At 44.8% G+C, this 12845-nt stretch overlaps 1 protein-coding gene across 4 annotated transcripts in view; it reads right to left on the bottom strand.

The window, feature by feature from the left end:
- The window catches only part of kif1aa (kinesin family member 1Aa), a 63013-nt gene extending 56071 nt beyond the window's left edge, over positions 1-6942 (bottom strand). For all 4 annotated transcript variants that reach the window (XM_079506582.1, XM_079506584.1, XM_079506583.1 and 1 more), the window contains exons 1-2: positions 6620-6942; positions 3821-3995 (exon numbers count right to left, since the gene is read on the bottom strand). In XM_079506582.1, the coding sequence (XP_079362708.1) occupies positions 3821-3926 (106 nt within the window). In that variant the 5' untranslated portion in view covers positions 3927-3995; positions 6620-6942. The remainder of the gene's footprint in view (positions 1-3820; positions 3996-6619) is intronic.
- Positions 6943-12845: the final 5903 nt, after the last annotated feature.

The following is a 12845-nucleotide window of genomic DNA, read 5'->3' as shown; positions in this document are numbered from 1 at the left end:
CTTTGAGGGTTTGTGTAAACACAAACATTGTCCTAACACAAACATTGAATGCCATTGACAATAAATGGCCAGTTTTGAGTGTTTGTCCTAACACAAACATTGACATCCAGGCATTGACAATGAATGGCCAGTTTTGAGTGTTTGTCCTAACACAAACATTGAAATCCAGGCATTGACAATGAATGGCTAGTTTTGAGTGTTTGTGCAAACACGAACATTGAATGCCGTTGACAATGAATGGTCAGCTTTGAGTAACACAAACATTGCGTAAACACAAACATTGAAGACAAAAGTGAGGATGCAAATTGTGATTGGCCGGAATGAGATGATGTATGATGATAAGAGCGCCCCTCACTTCACACGGTTGTGATTTATTTATTTATTGTTGGGGTAATTTTCACCTGGAATGACATGCCTAAAAAATATGGCCACCACGTTGAACATGGGAGGGACCTCTCTCCACACGCTGGGATCCTAAGGAATGCAGAGCAGTCTGCACTGCAGCACATTGTTACGCCTCTAGTTGCATGCATACAAAACTATGTACAAAACTGTGACAAAAGAAAATAAAGGCTACACAGATGTGTAGTACTAACATAGTTATAAAAGTGGGACTTAATATTTACTCTCTGTTATGATACAACTTATGTTTTTAACTCCATGAACCCTGCCGTCCATATTACAATATGCGTCACAACGCAACACGGTGTGAGCTTGTAGATCGGCTATTGTTAATGAAGAGATCGAGAAAGGTATAGTAAGTATAGACCTCTGGGAGACCCCAGTCCATGAAGTATATTAAATGGTTAACATAACCAATGTGTATATGACAGGCTGTCCGCATTTGTATTCATGTGCTGTTTAATTGACAGCTAAGTAATCAGTGGTGGGAAGGAACTAAGTACCTTGCAATTACTGTGTACTTAAATACATTCTTTAGGTACTTTTACTTGAGTGCAGGGGTTTTACAGGGTATCTGAAGGTGGGGGGATGAGCGTGAGGATGGGACGATGCCAAAAAACAGTCAGTCGGGTGCGGTCAAAAGTGAGAGGGATGAAATCAGTGTGAGAGTAGACGTACTCACTGTGAATGGTGGTGACGCGCCTGCTTGAGTGTTTAAAAATGTCGATACTTTATACGTACTTCTAAGTTCTCCAACATTTGACACCTGGTACTGTAAGTATATTTTGATTACAATACTTTTGTAAAATAATTTTGGCCATATTGGGTATAGGCTAAGTGGTTAATAAATGACTTGAATAACCCTACATGAATGTGTGGTCAAATTAGCTGCAGTTTCCTAACGCTTCAGTAACAACATGATTATGTCAGAAGAACTTCTCAATAGATCATTATAACCATACTACGTATGCTTCAGAGATCGGTAATAATTTGATAATGAGCCAGTACTGATGAAGTTGATGAAATTGAAGTTTAATAGATAAAAACCTTCCATGGGCTTTGTGATGTCGTTATACACTTGGTGGACTAGCCGTTTATTCTGGAACATTTAAAATGAACACACCTGGGAAAGACTAAGCTGAGTTTCACCCAACAGGGTGTAAGAAGATGAGGATAGTAGCATAAAGTAAGTGAATTAATAGCATTTTAATACAATAGTCAGTTGTTGCTAAGATAAGAGCTGCTGCTCGGTGACATCTTGTAGAGAGGTTGAAAAAAGTAACACATTATGCCATTCTTGCATGCTAACTGACCCAGGCTGCAGCTTTCCTAAAACAGATGGATGGAGTGAGTCCAGTAAGGAGTTATTAGGATACAATCTGCAAGCAGTTTCACTTTATACCTGGGCAATACTAGAAATACTAGAAAGAACATAATTAATTACTTTGGTCAAGATTCTACTCAAAGCTATACAGAAAGGCCATTAAAGAGCCTGGCTTGAAACCAGGAGTGAATCTACGGGTGGACCTGGGTGGGCCCAGTTACAGTCAGAATGAATGTGGTCCCACCCAAATTGACAGCTTTTCCCACCATATGAGATCCATGAAAACATTGGATTCCACTGGGCACCGTAGCACTGCATTCCGGCCACAACACGGCAGCCACACCTGATAGACAATGCTAGTGATTCTACCAGACGCATTTCAGACACATTCCAGCAGCGAGTGTGTGTGCTCTGAAATAACTAAACACCCCAGTCTTTCTTTTTCATGTGCCGTTTGTGGAGAGCAGCCAAATAGACAGTGAAAGAAACATTTCATATCTACCATCATTATTATAATACCGATATTAAAAAACTCCGTTTTTCCTGGACCCAGGCCCAGTCATTAGACATAACAGGAGAACAACACAAAGACCACAACAAACCTTCATCAATAAATGTCTCAGAAGAATCCTGAATATACACTGGCCAGACAATAAGGACCTATGGACAAAGACCAAACAACTACCAGCTGCAGACGAAATTGGGCGAAGAAGATGGAGATGGATCGGGCACACACTAAGTGTCAAATACCACCAGACAGGCTCTGACTTGGAACCCTCAAGGAAAGAGAAACAGAGGCTGGCCCAAAAACACCTAGTGGCGTGATCTCCAGGCAGACACCAAGAGACTGGGATGCACCACCAAGAGACTGGGATGCACCACCAAGAGACTGGGATGCACCACCAAGAGACTGGGATGCACCTGGTCGCAGTAGAAAAGAACGCCATGCAGTGACCGAGAACTGGAGGTCCCTTGTCGACGGCCTATACCCTGGTATGGGTGTCAGGCATAAGTAAGTAAGTCATTAGACCTGTTCTGTATCCACCACTGATTGAAATGGTCACAGATAGAGTTTCAATATTGTACTCGTATACTGAAGATATAGTACAAGAAATAGTTGTGTTGGAAAAAATGAAAGAAGTTGAGTTTGACACAAAGTGGATAGAAATAAAGACAATCCTGTAGAATTGTATTGACAATAAAGTAAAACGCTGTATAAATGTTTAAATAAGCAAATACTGTAAACTGCATTACTAGTTGTAAACTGCAACCTCCTCTCTGCATCTTTATGTTTTGATGTTATGTTTGTGTTTTACTTGTGTATGTTTACTATAAAGCAATTCAAGACTAAAGTTTTTTAAAACAACAAACAAACAGCTCATGAATCATTTTCCCCCAGCAAATAGACAGATACTGTAGTAAGATTATACTGTATTATCTGAGGTATAAAGGTTTGGTGTTGCCATCATGTTGTTGACAGTAGGCACCTCCTATTTCTTAAGCAGCCTGATTGAAACGTGATGCCAAGCAACTTGGCTCACATTTCCCGGAACAGGCCTTGCTAATTTCAACCACAGGGATGGCACCATTATGATTCTCAGAGTTTTGACAATATTATATCACCATCAGTAATTACTGTATTACTTATATATCAGCCCTTCGCATTTGCTATCCATTTGCTCTTGATCCTTTTGTTGTCCATAGTACTGTGATATTTATATACTATACTTATACAATACTTACACTGAATTATATTGATTGGCAGCAAATGAGAAAACTGTGTAGTTGGACCAAACTGAACCTGAACCTACATTAGCTTTGCTAAGTGTTTCCTGTGTGAACAATGTTTGTATCCTTTTTGACCAATGTGTGCAATACCATGTTAGTATATTATGCTGTCAATAAAGAATTCAATCAATCATCTATTCATTAGATATTAAGCCCTATTTTCTACCTGATTGTACAATGAAAACAGACAATCTGTTTGATGAGTTGTAAGTTTATAGATGTGTTATTTTTTCACCAATAACGATTTGCCCAAAATAGAGAGGCCACTGAAAGTGGTGTTAAATCAAGTCTCGTTGGAGTACTTACTGGTTGTGTTTCCGGTCATCTGAATGATGCATTTACTATCTTTTCCGGTCTCCCTTGAGTTGAAGGGGCGGACACGCACCGCCACCTTCACAGAGGCCCCTGCCATGGTGCCGCCTGCCTAGCACCTTGAGGTGCCCTCTTCAATGCCTTGGTTTCGGGCCTCCCAGCTGGAGATCTATAGAAGGAAATAGACAGCAACGGTTAATACCTTTATGTTCAGTATAGTGTATCTTTATGCCTTTCTGCGAGGCATAATGTTATTTTCATTTAGGGTACATAAGATAAAGATATTGACATTTTTTTAAGATATCTTTTTGGCTTTTTGCCTTTATTGATAGATTTTTCAGTATTACGACAGGAAAGGGGGAGAGAGATGGGGGGGGAAGACATGCGGCAATCGTCATCGGGATTGGAACTCGAACCCACAACACGCCGTCAGGCTGGATTACCATCCTAGGTGCCTGGACCGCTCGACCGCGACCGAGGCCTGCGGAAGGTCTTTTGATGTTTAATGCAAATATCTGATTGAAGTAAAAACACTTGCTTTCTTTTTTTTTTTACTTTTCGGTGAGTGCCACAGTCGCACGAGAAAGTTCTAAATTAGGCTTCAGGATAAGATACCTGGACACAGACAGCACCATTGAACCAAGAGAGAGCCTTGAAGTACTATGGGACAAATGGTATGTTAAAATTTGAATGAGCAGTTTATTGCACCTCCTGGCTGAGGTGGCCAGTACAATAGAAGAGGGCAGGGCCGCGTGCATGGCTGGACCATGAAAGAACCATGCCTGGTCAGCTGCAGTCGGGGGAGATGGATAACCAGGCCTGCCTACAACAAAGGAAGTGCAGCCACAGCTAAATGTCGGACTATTTCCTAGGATTACAGTGGCCTAATAACACTGAAACCGGCCAGGGACAACGTGCCTCAACTCTGACGGAATTCAGGAGCTCAGATATATGGATCACGTGGAGAGAATCAGACGCTTGCCATTTCTGATCCAAGCACAGTGCATCAGCATTTATTGCTGTATGATTATAATGGAGGTACTGAGATTCAGGGGTATGACTCATCATCTATGGTGGTGACATCGCAATCGTTTTTCAGTCTTGGTCATCGAGCACAACAGAGAACAAAACCAGACGCAATTAGTCCCTGTCTCTGCCTGGTGACCGACTCCACTACCGTAGTATGTCATTGTTCATCAAGGGTGTGGTGTACTCCGTGACCTTTTTAAAACCATCTGCAATGTACCCGACTGTATCCTTCAGATTTAACATGAAAATGATGTTCATTAGATAGATTTTTATGGAGGGTTGATCACATTTATATTTGATTAAACAAAACTGCTGTGTCACGCTGCGCTTCCTGGAAGACTGCCCACACATCTGACTTCAAATCTGAGATGAAGAGTCTGACAAAGCATTGAAAGACTTCTAGACCATGTGGAAAATATAAATAATGTGTCTGAGAGGACAGCAAGATGTTCAGCTCATGCAATATAAGATATAAGATATAATAATGACACAAGATTCATATCCTATATTATTGTCACAATACCCGAGTTCAAATTTAAATGGAAATTGAGAAAATGATTTGGGAATATGGTAGCCCAGCTGTCATATGATTGGGACTATGGCCTACAGAGTTTAGTGGGTGCATGGGTGGTAGTTTTGTTATTAACGATCCCTTAGGCAAAGTGTGGCCCGTTTCTGATTTCTCCTGATAATAATGCTGAAATGACTGCTTCTCTTTACAAATGATAAAGAAATTAAATTGAAAAGTGTGCATCCATTTCACTAATGGTTATATAGTGTGACATGATCAGCAACAACTAGGCTACTATAGGCCTATCACACAATTATAACAATAGTTATTATATCATAGTAATAGTTCACAACACTTGAAGCACCCTTAAAATATCTGATTGTAATTCTGATTTTCCCATACTTTCATGTCAACATTTAAATTGTGCTACTGTGGCCCTCTCTCTTCACATCATGTAACATGCCGAAGAAAGAAAATAACCTAACATTATAATGAATAATAATATAATATTAATTGGGGAAGCTGAGGTCCAACATAAGGATGCTCAGACGGACCTGTCATGAGGAATCGGATGCAGCTGGCCTGGGCAGGGGAGCCACCATTTTGACACCGGTGACAAATAGCCTACTAATCAATAATTAAAAACAAAAAAGCTTCCGTGTTGTTCAGGGTAAACAATGTTTTTTGTTAGCCTATTACTATATTACTGTTACTGCTCCGGCCCCCATACATGGATAGGCCTGTGTGTAACCTATAGCTTAATTGCTTCTGCTTCATATCAAGTCAGTGCCGTCACGAATGAGCAGCATAACCATGCCGTACATAAACGAATAATTTACAATGAATGAATGAAAGGAAATGTACATCACCGTTTTACAAATAACTTGATAGAAATGAGAGAATGACAATTGCCGTATTTACATTTGTTTAGACTAGGCTGCCTTGCGCTCAATGACAAGGCATTCATGTCATCCTGCAAGGCTGCATCTATAATTTGACCGGCCTATATTTTCAAAACAATCTACGCGTCGTGTCATATATTCCTGTTCTTTAGAGCCAATTGTCTCAAATTACATTTAGATTTATCCTGCTTATCAATTAATGTAAACCTCGTCGGAGTGTTGAGTGCTCTTCAATGGCCGCACCCTATGTCAATCCTATCCCTGGAGATTCACCACTTAGTAAATAAATACGCTCATTAAAACTGCATCATCGCCAGGAGTAGGACAATGGAAAAAAACGAGGAAACCTACCTCTGCGATGTCTGCAATGCTCCAATCCCGTATGTGCAGAAGACTATTTGTGTTCTTTGCTCTTATTTGCAGCAGCAGCTCCCTCCACCTCCACGGGGTTTCTCCTGACAGGTCGGTATCCTTGCCCGGCCCGGCTAGCAGCGTCCCGTTTCCCTTCTCCCTTCTCCCATCAAAGCTGCTAAAGGTGGTCCCGACTCCCGAGGTAAAAGAACCGTCCTGTTATTATGCCCTCCTATAGTTCTAGATGTGCACGGGAGGTATACAGTGCGAGCCTCTGGAATCGGTTTGTTTGTTTGTTTGTGTGACTCCTACCTAGAAGCCAAAATGGCTCTGCTGTCTGTCTCCCTGCCTTCGGCAAGGATGCTGAGTCGGAGCGAGCCAGTGACATCATCACTGAGGGAGGAGGTAACACAGCATCAATGCAGTGGAGAAAGAGAGAGGGGGGGGGGTATGAGCTATCAGGAATCGAGCCCCACACACACACACACACACACACACACACACACACACACACACACACACACACACACACACACACACACACACACACACACACACACACACACACACACACACACACACACACACACACACACACACACACACACACACACACACACACACACACAGTATATAGGCCTATCCTTTAGGCCAATATCTTTAATTGTAATGACATTATATATTTATGTATTTATTCATTTTTATTTCCATTGATTTGGCATTGTAAATGTTATATGACAGTAAACCCATTTGAATTGAACTGAGAGAGGAAAGACATTGATAATAATATAGCTTTGCTTGGAATCATATAGAGAAGGGACTGATGAATAGTGTAATTTTTTAGCCTTCAGTAGCACATAATAGCCTACAGATATTTTTGAGGGGCACTAGCCCCTCCTATAGGTTTAATGTTTGTTTTTAGTTCAATGTTTGTTTTAAAAACGCCATTGACAATGAAGAGAAATTAATGTTTGTTTTGTCCCTAACACAAACGTTAAATCCCATTAACAATAAAGATAATTTATTTGTTTTGTTTTGTTTATTTGTTTTGACACGGTTTGTTTTATATCATCATTACATCACCTTATCATAGCAATAGAATTCCCTCCTCGATGTAAGATGATAAGAGCGCCCCTCACTACACACGGGTATGATTTTTACAACAATAGGCTTGCCTTGTTGTGAATTAAAGATTAGTAGGTCAAGCTGGTGATCAAGCTGTGAGTAGACTGTAAATGAGTAGACTGTAAATGCGGAGGAGACCCAGGGACAATGCATATCATTACCATGAAGTTAAGCACACAATGCATGGAGAACACAAAGACATTACTGGGAGGAGAGATTGCTTTTGAAACACTATTATTGGACTATCAGTGGCATTGGTCATTGACTCATTAGCCACAAATGTATTTTATTTTGTATTTGTTTTGTGTTTTGATATAGCTGTGTAGGCCTCTCATGCAGAACGAATGTAATTTTATGTGGCGCTATGAGGTTATTGGGGATTTGGAGAATTATTCTCTTTTCAAAATATGGGTGAAAATCTCCCTCTGCTCTCTTTTCGGCAAATCCTATTGCAAGACCAACCATGTAATGCACTCAATAGGGATTTCACTGCGTGCCTCCTTATTGATTCAACTGTGGCTGAGCCTAAAGTGTTGAATAAGGATTTTAAGTATATTTTGAAGAATAAAGCTGTGTACTTCATCTTCATTCATGTAATGTCTGTATTTATGCAAATAACATAACCTTGACCTTTTTGCTAAAGCATCTGTGGAGAAGGTTTATTAAAATGTTGGCTGGCTATAATGCTAGCAAATAAGGCAAAGATTTTCACATTTTTGGCAAAAAATGATCTGCTCTTGAAATATTATATATTAGGCAGATGCTGGGACATGGAATCCAATCTTTTGTCTAAAGCCCAGAAGGTTATTAATGCTATAGTCTGGAAACCAGAAATCCCGGGGGAGATTGGTCTGGCACTCCTCAGTTTGAATTACATTTCACTCACCCCAGAGTCGTGGGTGACCAATCAGAGCCCACTATTCAAAGTGAGACTTTTTTGCCGTAACGTTGGAATCTGTTTGTAACCGCCCCTTGGAAATAAATCTTCCACACTGAAGTTCCAAACTAATATCTACGCAATGATATTAGTCTGGCCATTCCAGGCTAGGTTAATGCCACACCTGACAGAAATACAAACCTTTCTGAGAGTGTATAAAGTAAAACTCCTTTGGTGAGTTCTGATATACAGTATGTCTCTTGTGAGTGGCATCCTCCACTTGTTCATGTATCACTGGTCCCTTTTCATGTTGTTTTCATGAACCGTTTTAAATTGTATATTTTGTACTGTTGTATGTTTAATGGACCATAATGGACAAGCCTGCCTATTTTTTGTCTCATGCATCTATTTTGCATTTTAATTATATTCATTGTACTGCTGTACTTTTAAAGGTATATATATATTCAGTGATTTCACTTAATTCAAATATCACTTCTTTTTTGTTTTGTTGTGATAATCCCCCCTACTATAGAGCGTGCTGACCATATATGTCAGGCTTCTATCCCAGGTATGGATCCAAAATGCAGAACTCAGACACAAGGACTAAACTTTAAAGTCTTTACTTAGAAAATAGGTACACCTTACAAGGCAAGAAATAAGGAACACACAAGGCAGAGCAAACTGATAAACCAACAATCACATGAGAGCATCAAGGGCTATATATAGACTAGGTTCATTAGGGAGCAGGTGAGGTGAGACACACAGGTGGGGCCAGGTAGTCATCAGGGCAGTGGATGAGTGGGTGTGGCACAGACTGTGGCCAGGGCTGTGACAGGACCCCCCCTCCTAGGGACGGCTCCTGACGTCCCCCTAGCCGCCCCAGGGGCCCGACGGTTGAAGTCGGCGATCAGAGAGGGGTCGAGGATGTTCCGGGCCGAGACCCAGCAGCGTTCCTCTGGACCATATCCCTCCCAGTCCACGAGGTATTGACGACCCCTGCCCCAGCGACGCATCTTTAATAGGCGCCGGACAGTGTAGGTGGGGTGGCCGTCCAGAAGACGAGGGGGGGGGGCTTAGCAGGGGGCACCAGCGGGGAGGAAGACACCGGCTTGAGCTGAGAGACATGGAAGGTGGGGTGCACCCGAAGGAACCTGGGGAGCTCGAGCCGCACTGCCACTGGGTTGATGATGCGTATGATCTTGAACGGGCCAATGTAGCGCGGGGACAGTTTCCGGGATTCGACCTTCAAGGGCAGGTCTCGGGTAGAAAGCCAAACTTCCTGTCCTAGTTGATAGTCAGGGGCAGGCCGTCTGTGTTGGTCAGCCTGTTTCCGGTTCCTCGTAGCCGTACGCAAGAGGGAGGTCCGGGCCTTCTTCCAGGTGCGTCGGCACCGGCGGATAAAGTCTTGAACAGAAGGAACCTCCACTTCTCTCTCCTGCTCCGGAAACAGCGGAGGTTGATAGCCCAGCGCACACTCAAACGGGGACAGGCCAGTAGAGGAGCTGGGAAGAGAGTTGTGGGAGTACTCCACCCATGCGAGCTGGCTACACCAAGCGGAGGGGTTATCCGACACCAGACAGCAAAGCGCGACTTCCAGGTCCTGATTTACACGCTCTGTCTGGCCATTAGACTGGGGGTGGAAGCCTGATGAGAGGCTGGCGGAAGCCCCCAGCAGAGAACAGAACGCCCTCCAAAATCTGGAGGAGAACTGGGGTCCCCTGTCACTAACCACATCCAGAGGCAGACCATGCAACCGGAAGACATGGTCGATCATGAGCTGGGCCGTCTCCTTGGCGGAGGGGAGCTTAGGAGCTTCTTCGAGAAGCGATCCACGATGGTCAGGATGACAGTCTTTCCTTCAGAGGGGGGCAGTCCCATGACAAAGTCAATCGAGATATGGGACCAGGGGCGGTGTGGTACTGGCAGGGGTCGGAGTAGCCCAGAAGGTCTCAGGTTGGGGGTCTTGTTACGAGCACAGACCGAGCACGCCCGGACAAAAGAGCGAGTGTCAGCCTCCACGGAAGACCACCAGAAGCGTTGCCGAAGGAGAGCAAGGGTGCGTCGAACGCTGGGGTGGCAGGCAAGGTTGGAAGAGTGGGCCCACTGGAGGACCTCAGAGCGAGCGTTGACGGGCACGAACAGGCAGGAAGGTGGGCCACCGCCCGGGTCAGGGTCCTGCTGAAGAGCCTGCTTAACAATGGCCTCTATACCCCATGTCACGGGTGCTATGACAAGGGCACCAGGGATAATGGGGCCTGGGTCAGGGTCCTTCTCCGAGGGGTCAAACTGGCGGGAAAGTGCGTCTGGTTTCAGATTCTTGGACCCCGGACGGTAGGAAAGGTTGAAGCTGAAACGGTCAAAGAACAGAGCCCACCGGGCCTGTCTGGAATTGAGTCTCTTGGCCGACTGGATATAGGCCAAATTTTTGTGATCAGTCCAGATCACAAAAGGATGCTCCGCCCCCTCTAACCAGTGTCGCCACTCCTCTAGCGCCACCTTGACTGCCAACAGCTCACGGTTGCCAATGTCATAGTTGCGCTCCGCCGAGTCGAGCTTCTTAGAGAAAAAGGCGCAAGGATGGAGCTTCTCATCCTTGGGGGAAGCCTGGGAGAGCACCGCACCAATGCCCACATCAGACGCGTCAACCTCTACCACAAAAGGTAACGAAGGGTCTGGGTGGGTCAGAATTGGGGCAGAAGAGAAGCGTCGCTTAAGCTCCCTGAAGGCCCGGTCCGCCTCGGGGGTCCAGTGGAAACGGTTGACCGAACAGGAAGTGAGAGCATGGAGTGGCGACGTCACCTTGCTGTAGTCCCGGATAAAACATCTGTAGAAGTTTGCAAAGCCCAGGAACCTCTGCAGTTGTTTAGGGGTGGAGGGGCGGGGCCAGTCAGCCACTGCGTTGACTTTGACCGGGTCCATGGTAACACCATTAGTGGTGATGATGTACCCTAGGAAGGCAATGGTGGACACATGGAAGTCGCACTTCTCCGCCTTGACGTAGAGCTGGTTCTCCAGGAGGCGGCCTAGAACCAGCTGGACATGTTGGACATGTTCGTCGAGTGTTCTGGAGAAAATCAAAATGTCGTCAAGATAAATGAAGACAAAACAATTCAACATGTCCCTCAGAACATCATTCACAAGCGCCTGGAAGACGGCAGGGGCATTAGTGAGGCCGAACGGCATGACTAAATACTCATAATGACCATTAGGAGTGTTGAAGGCCGTCTTCCATTCGTCCCCTTCCCTTATGCGTATGAGGTTGTAAGCATTCCTGAGGTCAAGCTTAGAGAATATCGTAGCCCCTCGCAAACAATCAAAAGAGGATGACATAAGAGGTAAGGGGTAACGGTTTCTCACCGTAATACGATTGAGACCTCTGTAGTCAATGCAGGGCCTCAAGCCGCCATCCTTCTTCCCGACGAAGAAGAAACCAGCACCTGCTGGAGAAGTGGACGGTCTGATGAACCCTGCAGAAAGGGCCTCGTCAATGTAGCTCTCCATGGCAGCCACCTCCGGGCCGGAGAGTGAATAGAGCCTCCCACGGGGTGGAGACGTCCCCGGCAGCAAGTCAATGCCACAGTCATAGGGCCTATGAGGGGGCAAGGTGGACGTCACACGTTGCTTGGAGAAGACCAGACTGAGGTCAGAGTACTCTGGTGGAACATTGGCGGGTGCTGGGGGTTCAGGCCCCTCAGGGGCGGAGTCAGGGGCGGAGCCAGGGCCAGGAGGCTTAGGGGCCCCAGAGGCAGAGCGTAGACACTGGGAGTGACAGGAACGGCCCCACTCTAATATGGTCCCGGATGGCCAGTCTATGTGGGGGTTGTGGTGCACCAGTCAAGGATGTCCCAGAATGAGAGACAATTCAGGAGAATCAATCAGGTGGAGCTGAATATGCTCACAGTGGTTCCCAGACAAGCGTAGGCCTAGTGGTTCAGTGAGGTAATTGACCACGCCCAAAAAACATCCTGCTGCCCCAGAGTCAATAAGCGCTGTGACAGGCTGCCTTTGGCTCTCCCAGGACAGAACGGCAGGGATTTTAAAGCAAGAAGACGATGGGGAGGAAGAAACACTATGGCTCACCAGGAATTCCCCAATGACTGCTGAGCCTCCTCTTTTCCCTCTCTCTCTGGACATGAAATCCGGAAATGGCCAGGCTTGCCACAATACATGCACAGTCTCTCGGCTATCCTTCTCTCTCTCTCTCTGATAGACAGCTTGGTGCGT

This window comes from Electrona antarctica (genome assembly GCF_951216825.1).
Source record: "Electrona antarctica genome assembly, chromosome: 7".
NCBI classification, from domain to species: Eukaryota; Metazoa; Chordata; class Actinopteri; order Myctophiformes; family Myctophidae; genus Electrona; species Electrona antarctica.
This window is presented reverse-complemented; position numbering and strand designations above follow the sequence as displayed.